Source organism: Salvelinus sp. IW2-2015, unplaced genomic scaffold (genome assembly GCF_002910315.2).
Source record: "Salvelinus sp. IW2-2015 unplaced genomic scaffold, ASM291031v2 Un_scaffold6820, whole genome shotgun sequence".
NCBI lineage: Eukaryota > Metazoa > Chordata > Actinopteri > Salmoniformes > Salmonidae > Salvelinus > Salvelinus sp. IW2-2015.
The window spans coordinates 3223-16988 of NW_019948081.1; the positions used below are offsets into that span (position 1 = coordinate 3223).

General features: G+C 42.3%; 1 protein-coding gene across 1 annotated transcript; it reads left to right on the forward strand.

Annotated features, from left to right (window-relative positions):
• The first annotated feature begins 9944 nt into the window (after positions 1-9944).
• Positions 9945-11207, forward strand: LOC139027019 (G-protein coupled receptor 151). Its single transcript, XM_070442218.1, has 2 exons — positions 9945-11021; positions 11064-11207. The coding sequence occupies exons 1-2, from the start codon at positions 10005-10007 to the stop codon at positions 11205-11207; spliced, it is 1161 nt and encodes a 386-aa protein (XP_070298319.1). The 5' UTR covers positions 9945-10004.
• The last annotated feature ends 2559 nt before the right edge of the window (positions 11208-13766 follow it).

Below are 13766 nucleotides of genomic sequence, written 5' to 3' on the forward strand. Positions count from 1 at the left end.
CTACTACAGTGACTATAATATATATCTACTCACAAGAGACTAAAAATATATCCTACTCACGTGAAGTTATAATATGTCCCCTTACTTACTATTTTGAACTATAATATATCTACTCACAGTGAAGTATAATCTATCCTGACTCACAGTGTTGAAGTAATTAATCGTATCCTACTCACAGTGAAGTATAATCTATCCTACTTTAAGTGAACTATATATATCCTACTCACAGTGAAGGTATATCATCCTACCTCACAGTGAGTTTACTATATCCTACTTTACAGTGAAGTATAATCTATCCTACTTACAGTGAATAAATCTACTCAAGTAACTACTCCATATATATATACCATACTTCACAGTGAAGTTATAATCTATCCATACTTACAGTGAACTATAATCATATCACTACCTTCAACAGTGACAAGTATAATCTATCCTACTCACAGTGGAAGTATAATCTATCCTACTTACAGTGAACTATAATATATCCTACTCACAGTGAACTATAATCATCCTACTCACAGTGAACTATAATATATCCTAGCTTACAGTGGAAGTATAATATATCCTACTTACAGTGAAGTATAATATATCCTACTTACAGTGAAGTATAATCTAATCCTACTCACAGTGAAGTATAATATATTCCTATAGAGCCTCATGATTCGGAGATAAACATGCATTAGGTTAAAACCAGAAAATTATCAACAGAAACAACAGTTACTAGACCAAAAACGAAATATCCCAATTTGATCCCTAAACTAGCTCCTCCAGAACAAATCAATTTGTTCCTGTTATGCTTGTAATCTACGGCTTCTCTTCTAAGAAGGTCATAAACTTTAATAACATAATAACATTCCCATTATAAACCGTAGTGGTTTCCCATTGAAGTCATATCCAACCATGGCTAGTTCCACAACAAGCAGAGAATGTTCCAGCGTAAAATAAAACTYATTGAATTCTGCAGTGTTCACTCTGCACCCAGGGGCAGGATTAATTACATTAGAGCATCAATAAACGAATGAATAAATAAATAAATACTTCTCAGTTTTGTGTGAACTCTCGGATTTTTTATAATATTGCCCCTTTTGGAATAGCTTTACAGTTGGTCTTGCCTTGGCTATAACAATGTATAACCTACTGCAATAGACCTTACCATTCATTCAAAAAGCATTTCAATTGTTGTCGTTTTTTAAAAGAAGCTCTAGTTGACTATTCAGTCACATTCTCAATTTGTTCCAAATGCCCTATAAATGTTTTCTTTAAATCCTTTCATCTCGGTCCTATCATCATGTAGATAAAACATTTACATTGCTAAATTGTTGGAGGCTAGAGGTGTTCAACGATCGACCACACATAATAATAGGCTAACGCAAATACTGCTGTTGTTAAGCATTAATAAGAATTTCGCTGCAGCGGCTATAAGATCTGCTAAATTGTATACACGGATCAATATACTTAGATTATTTTTTTTAAATGCGGATTGTTATATTTTATTTCAACAGGAGGCTCTGGGAACCGGTCACTGTCACCGCGCCGGACAGCCAGTGTCAAAGCCAAAGGCGCGAGGCTGCGTGCATTCATCGACGGGATTTTAGAGGTTATTTGTCAACAAAACTCGTATAGCTCCGTTAATCTCTGTACACCCCGTGTTCCCRCGTCCCTGTGGCTGGTCGTCCCCTATAGGCTGATTGATCATTGATCTCTGTTCAAACAGGTCGCCGTGGCCACTGTTGCTTTTGAATGCCAAACGAGTCATTCGCCCTCGTCCTTCGCATTGAACGTAATCCGGTAAACGAATGGGAATGGATGTCGTCCTCTCGGAGACGGGGCCCCCTTTCACTCCGCACGTTAATTCTCTATTTATCTTATTGACTCAGTATAGACTGGAGTAACATCAGAACACTAAATGAGAAGGGTCACCGCATTATGATGGTCATAGCCAGACTCTCGTCAAGGTTAAAAAGGTTTTCAAGTTTATTTTCCTCACGATGTATTAACACATAAAGGCTAATAAATTAAACTTTAAGGGTTTGTTGTGTGATGTAATAAGGAATATAGGGAACTTTAAATATTTTATGAAATAATTTGATATTTCTGAAAAGTTCACATATAATTTGTGCGTAATTGTGCACGTTAAAATCTAATTTACAAACAAGTTATGGGCTAAAAATTGGTTTTGTATTTTACGGTGGACTTTATTATCACAAAATGTAGATTTACATTTCACGAAGGTAAATATAGACAAGAAACTCCAGACAGCCTTAGACAGAAAACCAGCAGGCRTATTCTCTATGTTCATCAAACTAAATTACATTTTATTTTCTATTAGGCCTACAATGCAGCTTAATTTACATGATTTGCTTTAAATGAAAACAGCTTAGTAAGGCTACACGTGTGTATATGGGCAAAGCCTTCTCAACCCCATCGTGTAGCCTACATTTCCCCAATATGTTCAATCTAGCGTGGTCTAGCTGTTTGAACGTAAAGCAGGCGATCTAGACCTCCCTTCCCTGCTATGAGGAGGCTAAATCAGTCACCCAACGTACGGTCGAGGCCCTAAAGCAACGGCCTTGATTTGTTAAGGCACGACACAGGGAATGACATTTAACGTGTTATTATTTCCCTGCGAAGATTAATGATAAATTGTCTATAATTTTTTTTCTTAAAAGCGTCAGATAAGGCCGCAGTAGTTTGGCCCGGAGGCAAAGAGCGACCGCTATGCAAAGTGACAGGCAATTATCAGGGCCTAGTTTGGGATAATGACTTTACAATGAATCTTTTGATTGAAATGTTACTGGCTTGGCTCCGGGCAAACTGCGAAAAAAAAAATGAATATAAAAGTTAAAGAAACAATGAGCAAATATAAAATAAATCTCTCTCTCTCTACTCCCCCTCTCTTCAAATAGCAATAGTGCCTACGAGGTGCAGAAGAGATATGCATATATTGATGAAAAAATATTAAGTCATGGAGCGCTTGCAGCAAACATAAATTAGCATATTCAGGGTAAATATGCAGACTATTTACGATAATAAGGACGGATTATTCAATTCAATGAATGTTAAATAGATGAGGAAATAGTATGTCTCTTATCTAGCCATGGCTCCTATTCATTTTAATCGCTTCCCAATTGAACTCTTCATTTTCTTCTCTTCTGCATTATTGTTTCTCATTCCCGGAGCGGTGGCACCCATTGGCCGCGGTGATTTCCACTGGTCACTGGTTTAAGTGGCATCCCCTTTATTCAGTGCGGGGGGAAATAGAGGAAGTCGACGTCACGCCCGGGGGCCAACATCACGATAAGATGTTTTCATTATGCACAGCGGCTGATAGGCTACAATATTATTCAGGCTCCTATATGCATAAAGGCAAGAACATACCATTCATCTAGATTAAATATAAACTGTATTTTCTTTATGCATCGCCCACATGTTCACTATGAACATAGAGAGCAAATGAAGAGCAGAGACCCCAGACCCAACTTTAACCTGTGGGTGTTTTGTGTTGGGATTCTGTGTTGTGTGTGGTGTGTGTGTGTGTGTGTGTGGGTTGTGGGTTGTGTGGTGTTTACAGAGAGAGACACCATTTCAAGTTTAGCTACTCAGGCAGTGATAAACAGAAGGCTACTCAGACAGTTATATAACAGAAGATACTCAGACAGGTTATATAACAGAAGGCTACTCAGCAGGTTGATATAAAGGCTACTCAGCAGGTTTATATAACAGAAGGCTACTCAGGCAGGTTTATATAACAGAAGGCTACCAGGCAGGTTTATAAACAGAAGGCTACTCAGACAGTTTATATAACAGAAGGCTACTCAGCAGGTTTATATAACAGAGGCTACTCAGACAGGTTGATATAACAGAAGGCTACTCAGCAGGTTTATATAACAGAAGCTACTCAGGCAGGTTGATTACAAAGGTACTCACAGTTTATATAACAGAAGGCTACTGAGACAGGTTATAATAACAGAAGGCTACTCAAGCAGGTATATAACAGAAGGCACTCAGGCAGTTTATATAACAAAGCTACTAGCAGGTATTAACAGAAGCTACTCAGACAGGTTATATAACAGAAGGCTCCTCAGGCAGGTTTATAACAGAAGCTACTCAGGCAGGTTTATATAACAGAAGGCTACTCAGACAGGTTGATATAACAGAAGGCTACTCAGGCAGGTTATTTAACAGAAGGCTACTCAGGCAGTGAATACAAAGCTACTCAGCAGTTAATAACAGAAGGCTACTCAGGCAGGTTATATAACAGAAGCTACTCAGACAGGTTTATAAACAGGGAAGGCTACTCAGGCAGTTATATAACAGAAGGCTACTCAGACAGGTTATATAACAGAAGGCTACTCAGGCAGGTTATATAACAGAAGGCTACTCACGGTTGATATAACAGAAGGCTACTCAGCATTTATATAACAGAAGGCTACTCAGGCATGTTGATATAACATAAGGCTACTCAGACAGTTTATATAACAGAAGGCTACTCAGGCAGTTTATATAACAGAAGGCTAACTCAGAGCAAGTTTATTACAGAACTACTCAGGCAGGTTATATAACAGAAGGCTACTCAGGCAGGTTGATATAACAGAAGGCTACTCAGACAGGTTAATATAACAGAAGACCCGCGGTAAACAGAAGAGAGCTACTCACAGTTATATAGAAGGCTACTCAGGCAGTTTATTAACAGAAGGCTACCAGTTGATATAACAGAAGGCTCCTATTGTAGGTTCTATAACAGAAGCCCTATCACGTTTGATATAAACAGAAGGCTACTCAGACAGGTTGATTAACATAAGGCTACTCAGACAGGTTCATATAACAGAAGCTCCTCAGGCAGGTTTATATAACAGAAGGCTACTCAGGCAGGTTTAAATAACAGAAGGCTCCTATGGTAGGTTCATATGGCAGACTCTGCTGCCCTCTAATGCTAGTTGTCAGTCTCACATCTGTTGTCGCATATTATGGGTTGTACGTTGAGTGTACAAAACATGAAGAACTCCTTCCAAATATTGAGTTTCACACCCTTTGGTCCTCAGAATAGCCTCAATTCGTCAGGGGCATGGACTCCACAAGGTGTCGAAAGAGTTCCACAGGGATGCTGGTCCATGTTGCTTTCCACAGTTGTGTCAAGTTGGCTAGATGTACTTTGAGTGGTGGACCACCCTTGAAACACACAGAAAACTGTTGAGTGTGGAAAAACCCAGCAGCGTTGCAGTTCTTGACACAAACCGGTGCGCCTGGCAGCTACTACCATACCCCGTTCAAAGGCACTTAAATCTTGTGTCTTGTCCATTCACCCTCTGAATGGCACACAGACACAATCCATGTCTCAATTGAATCAAGGCTTACAAATCCACTATTTAACCTGTCTCCTCCCCTTCATCTACACTGATTGTAGTGGATTTAACAAGTGACATCAATAAGGGATCATAGCTTTCACCTGGATTCACCTGGTCAGTCTATGTCATGGAAAGTGTAGGTGTTCCTAATGTTTTGTAAACTGTGTGTGTTTTTGTCTCTGTCTGCTCTTCCTTCCTGCCACCACAAGCTGTCAGTCTCCTGTTGAGAAGTGTAGAGTGTCATGTTCACCACAAGGTGTCAGTCTCCTGTTGAGTAATGTAGACAGACATGTTAAAGTGGCTGCTTGGTTTCTGTGGAAGACGAGACATATTATTTCCTCTCATGCAATAAAACACACAACTCTGCTCACAAATGGCACCTATTCCCTTTAGGGTCTGGTCAAAGTGGTAGCTACATAGGGAATAGGGCCATTGGAGACGTTACTACATAGGGAATAGGGCGCCATTGAGACGTTACTATATAGGGAATAGGGTGCCATTGGAGACACCTCTATATAGAGAATAGGGTGACATTGGAGACGTTACTATATAGGGAATAGGGTGCCATTGGAGACGTTACTATATAGGAATAGGGTGCCATTGGAGCACCTCTATATAGAGAATAGGTGACATTGGAGACGTATATATAGGGAATAGGGTACTTGGAGACTCCTATATAGGGAATAGGGTGCCATTGGAGACGCCACTGTATAGGGAATAGGGCCTGTAAGTAGTGCACTATATAGGGAATAAGGTTCTATAGGGCCTCTAAACAGTAGTGCACTATATAGGGAATAAGGTTCTATAGGACCCTCGTCAACAGTAATGCACTATATAGGAAAAAAGGTTCTATAGGGCCTCGTCAACAGTAGTGCACTATATAGGAATAAGGTTCTATAGGACCTCGTCAACAGTAGTGCACTATATAGGGCCCTCGTCAACAGTAGTGCACTATATAGGAAATAGGTTTCCATTGGGACGTAGTTAGGGTGTTGCATGGAGCAGCCAATCAAATCATCAGGACGTATTTATTCCTACCCTGTATGTAAACACACACAATAAGAGAGCTACGGTAAGTCTAACAAACATTTCACCCTGGATAGCAAGTTTCTGCATCAACAATTTCTGGAAAGGGTTTTGGGACATTCTACATTTAGAGATTATATGGCTAGGCCTACTTGCTGTTCTTTTAGAGAATACTATGGTTGTCCTACTTGACGTGTCTTTAGAGAATATACGGTGTGGCCTACTTGACGTGTTTCTTTTAGAGAATATACGGTGTGGCCTACTTGACGTGTTCTTTTAGAGAATATACGGTGTGGCCTACTTGACGTGTTCTTTTAGAGATATATGGTGTGTCCTACTTGACGTTTTTCTTTTAGAGAATATACGGGTGTGGCCTACTTGACGTGTTCTTTTAGAGAATATACGGTGTGGCCTACTTGACCTGTTCTTTAGAGAATATACGTGTGTCCACTTGACGTGTTCTTTTAGAGAATATACGGTGTGGCTACTTGACGTGTTTCTTTTAGAGAATATAGGGTGTGGCCTACTTGACGTGTTCTTTATAGAGAATATACGGTGTGGCCTACTTGACGTGTTCTTTTAGAGAATATATGGTGTGGCCTACTTGCGTGTTCTTTTAGAGAATATACGGTGTGGCCTACTTGACGTGTCTTTTAAGAGAATATACGGTGTGGCCTACTTGACGTGTTTCTTTAGAGAATATATGGTGTGGCCTACTTGACGTGTTTTTTAGAGAATATACGGTTGTGGCCTACTTGACGTGTTCTTCTAGAGAATATAGGTGTGTCCTACTTGACGTGTTCTTTTAGAGAATATATGGTGTGTCCTACTTGACGTGTTCTTTTAGAGAATATATGGTGTGGCTACTTGACGTGTTCTTTTAGAGAATATACGGTGTGGCCTACTTGACGGTTCTTTTAGAGAATATACGGTGTGGCTACTGAACGTGTTTTTAAGAATATACGGTGTGCTACTTGACGTGTTCTTTTAGAGAATATACGGTGTGGCCTACTTGACGTGTTCTTTTAGAGAATATCGGTGTGGCCTACTTGACGTGTTCTTTTAGAGAATATACGGTGTGGCCTACTTGACGTGTTCCTTTTGAGAATATACGGTGTGTCCTACTTGATGTGTCTTTTAGAGATATATGTGCTAAGCTAGTTGACGTGTTCTTAGAGAATAATGGTGTGGCCTACTTGACGTGTTCTTTAGAGAATATACGGTGTGGCCTACTTGACGTGTTCTTTTAGAGAATATACGGTGTGGCCTACTTGACGTTTTTTAGAAATATATGGTGTGCCTACTTGACGTGTTCTTGAAGAATATATGGTGTGACATACGTACATGTTATTTAAGAATGTATGGTTGTCTACTTGACGTGTCCCTTTATTTCTCAGGGGGTGATGGCGCTCTCCTGGGTGTAAAACGTACTTTACATCCCGTCTGTTTTACCCAAGGGTTTGGAACTCTCCAAAGGGACATTTCCGCCGTTCATTTCTTTTACAATCTCGTGGAGCGTTATTGGCTTGTGTGTTTGTGTTGTGTTTTCTCTTTGGTCCCCAGAGGAGGAGTCAGTTAGCTGAGTGTAGAGGAGGAGTCAGTTAGCTGAGTAGAGGAGGGAGTCAGTTAGCTGAGTGTAGAGGAGGAGTCAGTTATCTGAGTAGAGGAGGGAGTCAGTTAGCTGAGTAGAGGAGGGAGTCAGTTAGCTGAGTGTAGAGGAGGGAGTCAGTTAGCTTGAGTAGAGGAGGGAGTCAGTTAGCTGAGTAGAGGAGGAGTCAGTTAGCTGAGTGAGAGGAGGGTCAGTTACTGAGTAGCGAGAGGGATCAGTTAGCTGAGTAGAGGAGGGAGTCAGTTAACTGAGTAGAGGAGGGAGTCAGTTAGCTGAGTAGAGGAGGGAGTCAGTTAGCTGAGGTAGAGGAGGGAGTCAGTTAAGCAGTGATAGTGTTAGTGATCACGAGGGAGTCAGTTAGCATGAGTGATAGAGGAGGGAGCTCAGTTAACTGAGTAGAGGAGAGAGTCAGTTAGCTGAGTAGAGGAGGGAGTCAGTTAGCTGAGTAGATGGAGGGAGTCAGTTAGTGAGTAGAGGAGGGAGTCAGTTTAAGCTGAGTTAGAAAGGAGGGAGTCAGTTAGCTATAGAGGAGGGAGTCATTAGCTGAGTAGAGGAGGGAGTCAGTTAGCTGAGTAGAGGAGGGAGTCAGTTAGCTGAGTAGAGGAGGGAGTCAGCTGATAGAGGAGGCGTTAGAGTAGAGGAGGGAGTCAGTTAGCTGAGTAGAGGAGGAGTCAGTTAGCTGAGTGAGAGGAGCAGTTAAGCTAGTAGAGGAGGGAGTCAGTTAGCTGAGTAGAGGAGGGAGTCAGTTAGCTGAGTAAGAGGAGGGAGTCAGTTAGCTGAGTAGAGGAGGGAGTCAGTTAGCTGACGTAGAGGAGGAGTCATTAGCTGAGTAGAGGAGGGAGTCAGATTAGTGAGTAGAGAGAGGAGTCACGTTAGCTGAGTAGAGGAGGAGTCAGTTAGCTGAGTTACGGAGGGATCAGTTTGAGTAGAGAAGAGACAGTTAGCTGAGTATGAGGAGGGAGTCAGTTAAGCTAGTGAGAGGAAGGGAGGTACAGTTAGCTGAGTAAGAGGAGAGGAGTCAGTTACGCTGAGTGTAGAGGAGGGAGTCAGTTAGCTGAGTAGAGGAGGGAGTCAGTTAGCTGAGTAGAGGAGGGAGTCAGTTAGCTGAGTAGAGGAAGGAGTCAGTTAGCTGAGTAGAGGAGGGAGTCAGTTAGCTAAGTAGAGGAGGGAGTCAGTTAGCTGAGTAGAGTATGACACAGAGTGCCCTTGTGCAAGCAGGCACCACATGTGCCACCGAATTCAATAAGGCCTGCCTGGATAAAGCAAAAGGATAATATTAGACTGAGAGGAAAGACCACGGGCGGTAAATATGAATAATCATACCTAAAGATAACGTAACAGAGAACACTGAAGCTCTCTAAATGTGTTGGTGGGCCATGTATCTTCTCAGCAAGGAGGTGACAGCCTTGTGTGTGTGTCATTGTAAAAACGCACAGACAGACACACACCTTCCTCCATAAGGTTCTAGCAGTCTTTTATTTTTTAAGGAAAACAAGACACTTCTTGAAATTCGAAAAAAAAAATGTTTTTGCCGTGGCTTATGACGTGTTCATATGCTATCTACGGGGCCCGGGGGGGGTCGTATGTCCCTGCTGCTACTCAACACAAGCCACTGAACACTGAACATAGGTCCTAACTTTGGCCTATTTTAGTTTGAATGAATTGAATGTCTTTTTAGAAAATAAGCCTTTACCCAATTTTTTTTTGAATGTAAGTGTAGATTTTGCCTACAGCACACTCACGTACCCTTCCTCTCAGAATACCACCCTGGAGCCACAGCCATCAATGACGAAAGTGGTTGACGACAATAAACGGCAGCACTTGAAATAGCTTGCCTGCCAGTCCGCTCAACCACTACTAGGTTAACGGCTGAACATCGCTTATCACATAGCAGCATTTCAGCACCACAGCTCAGGGACAGATCTTTCTTTTTAAGGGAAAATCTAGCGATCAATCTGTTTAAAAAAACGAGTTGATTACGGCATATTAAAAAAAATACCTCAACACAGATTACAGGAAATATGGATTTTGACCGACCGAAAAACGTTTCATTTTTTGACTTTGCCGGGGGAGTTCAACTACTCCATGGAGAGAACACCAGGTCAGTTCTCCCTGTTATTCTGATAGGGTTCTGTTGGACTGGAGTGATAGGGAACCTATTGATACTACTGAGTCTCATCCACGACCTGAGAAACGGGACAGCATCCGAAGTCAACGCGCTACTTGCCGGTCTGAGCTCTACAGACCTATTGATCATACTGCTGTGTGCACCTGTGCGCGCAGTGACCTACTACAGGCAGACCTGGACCTTGGGAAGCTTGTTGTGCCAAACAGCGGATTGGTTTCAGCACTCCTGCCTGATCGCCAAAACGTTCACCCTGGCGGCAACAACCAGGGCAAGATGTACCTTTGTTTCAAGCTCTTCTGATAGCAAATATTTTAGCCCCGTGCAAATCTATGGAGCCCTGGCGTTCATCTGGGTAGCATCACTGGTCTCCTCCACCCCTCTGACGATATTCACGTCTTTACAGCCATACCATGACGTCAAACTGTGCGTAACTGAAATCCCATTTTGCGCATCAGGGTTGATGGATGTGTTCTACATGATATACCCAACCCTAACTTACGTGGTGCCCATTCTCTTTACCGTTGTGCACTACACCAAGACCCTACTGGACACGAAGCCGAAGGGGGACCTTGACGTGACCAGTGCTCAACCCCAGAACAAAGGGGCCACTGCGGTGTGGTTATCTGTCAGTGTGGCCAACGCGCTCATGCTACTGCCTGAATGGAGCTCATGGACTTGGGCTCGGCTGGGATACAGTAACAACTATACACCTCCTGTGGGGTTCGTCATCTTCTCTCAGGTCCTCATGTACTCATGTAGCTCTCTGTCTCCCATCATATTCCTCACCGCATATGACGACGTGCGTCATGGGCTCAACAGTCTGTGGCTTTTCAGAACTTGCAGACGCTCGAAACGCACCAGTATTAGCATAAGTCCAAATATGGAGGAGAACGGAGCAGAGGGAGCCATTGTCATCTATCCGCTAGTGGACTTGAAACATGCGTCTTTGGAGACGCCAGAGGGCCGCAATCTGCGCACAGACACTGCATCCCGGAAGATCTTTCCTGACTTGGAACACTTTTGGACAGAGCGTGTGAATACGGACGATCCACTTCCGTGGGAGTTGCAGGAGGAAAAATCATACTTTAAATCATGAATTGATCTGAGCGGACGGTCAGACAGACGATTTTGGGATGAATATATTTTTGTTGTCCCACAGATTATTTGGAAATGGTCCTCTTTCTGCTTTATATGCGTTAGCCTAACTATTGTATTAAAATCACATKTTTTTTCGCATTATTCATACACTCAGAATTCGCTGCTTCAACTTCAGTAGCCTACCTCTCCTAGTTGTACATGATAGTTCAATTGCGTGGTCTCAGTGGGTGGTCTCATTAAATAGAGTAGGCTGCCTACATGGGCGGAGAATCAAGTCGCAGTTAACTTAAATATGAAATTCAATGAAATATGATTAGAATGTAGTTTACTACAGTGTCTGTTCCATTATCAATATTTATTTACAAAGATGGTGCTCAACCAACGTGAGTCGAAGTACAATGAAAAACATGTAATAATGATTGAAAGGGAAAATGCACAACGTGCACATAGGTTAGGTTACCATGGTGACCATAGGTTAGGTTACTATGGTGACCTTATGTTAGGTTACTATCGTGGTCATAGGTTAGGCTACTATGGTGACCATAGGTTAGGTTACTATGGTGACCATAGGTTAGGCTACTATGGTGACCATAGGTTAGGTTACTATGGTGACCATAGGTTATGGCTACCTAAAATGGTGCACCATAGCGCTTAGGTTACCATGGTGACCATAGGTTAGGTTACATGGTACCATAGGTTAGGTTACCTTGGTGACCCTAGGTTGGTTACTATGTGACCATAAGGTTAGGTTTTACTTTGGTGACCATAGGTATAGGTACGTATGGGTGAGATCCATAGGTTAGGTTACTATGGTGACCATAGGTTAGGCTGCTATGGTGACCATAGGTTAGGTTACCACGGTGACCATAGGTTAGGTTACCATGGTGACCATAGGTTAGGTTACCATGGTGACCATAGGTTAGGTTACTATGGTGAGCGAGCGTTGCGCCTTTTCATTTTCAATAAGTGTTACCCATTTATTTGACTCTGCCGGCAAATCGTCCTCCTAAAAGGTAGGTTATATCCTTATAGGTCTGAGCAGAACGTAGAAAGTGTTGCTGTCATCATTCTTGCTGCTTGCAGTTCAGTAGCTGTACGACCAGGTGCTCGTGTGGTCTCTATTAAATAGAGTGGGCTATAGCCTATGCATGGGCAGAGAAGCAGGGGCTGTTATCTTTCCAAGGAAATGTACTTCCTAAATAGGCCTATGATTAGGCTATAGTTTACTACATTGCTTAGAAAGGCTTTAATATTGATCACCCATATTTCTCAGTCTGAAAATCTTCCCACTCCTAAAAGGTAGGCCATAAAAATAGCTGAAGAGAAAGTACAAGTCTCTCCAACTCTGCTCTCTTCAAACTACATCTAGCATAGTGGCTGATACAGCCCAGTAAGACAGACAGCCTAATATAAGGGCCATGTGAGAATCTCTGGTAATTTAACCTGTTTCTTAAGTTAATTTTGCACATTTGATATTGCCTACAGGGCACAAAATTGCTGGGACCATAGCTGGCAGGTGAGCTGGGTCACATACGCCTAAAATAACATCGTGGGACTGTGGTTAACCAGTTCTTGTGGTAGTGGAGCACAACTCAATATAAGGAAGGTGTTCCTAACCTTTGGTATACTCAGTGTATTTCTACATCATTACACTGTAAGTACAATGTAAATACCTTGTTATCGGAGACACTTGATGTAAAATGAGACCCAACAGGGCTATATAGTAGGCTTCACACAACCTGTCATTCTTTGAGTGGGGTATGGCAGTAGGTGCCAGAAACACCGGTTTGAGGTGGTGTGGGCGGGGGTGCAACTCAATATTAGGAAGGTGTTCTTAATGTTTGGTATACTCAGTGTATTTCTACACCATTACACTGTAAGTACAATGTAAATACCTTGTTATCGGAGACACCTGCATGTAAAATATAACCTGGAACCCACAGGGCCATATAGTAGGCTTGATATAACCTGGAACCCAACAGGGCCATATAGTAGGCTTGATATAACCTGGAACCCAACAGGGCCATATAGTAGGCTTGATATAAACTGGAACCCAACAGGGCCATATAGTAGGCTTGATATAACCTGGAACCAACAGGGCCATATAGAGGCTTGATATAAACTGGAACCCAAACAGGCCATATAGTAGGCTGATATAACTGGAACCCAACAAGGCCGTATAGTAGGCTTGATATAAACCTGGAACCAAGCAGGGCCATATAGAGGCTTGATATAACCTGGAACCCAACAAAGGGCCATATAGTAGCTTGATATAACTGGAACCCAACAAGGGCCTATAGTAGGCTTGATATAACCTGGACACCCAACAGGGCCATATAGAGGCTTGATATAACTGGAACCCAACAGGGCTATATAGTAGGCTTGATATAACACTGGAACCCAACAGGGCCATATAGTCAGGCTTGATATAACTGGAACCCAACAGGGCTGATAGTAGGCTTGATATAAACTGGAACCCAACAGGGCTATTATAGTAGGCTTGATATAAACTGGAACCCAACAGGGCCATATAGAGGCTTGATATAACTGGAACCCA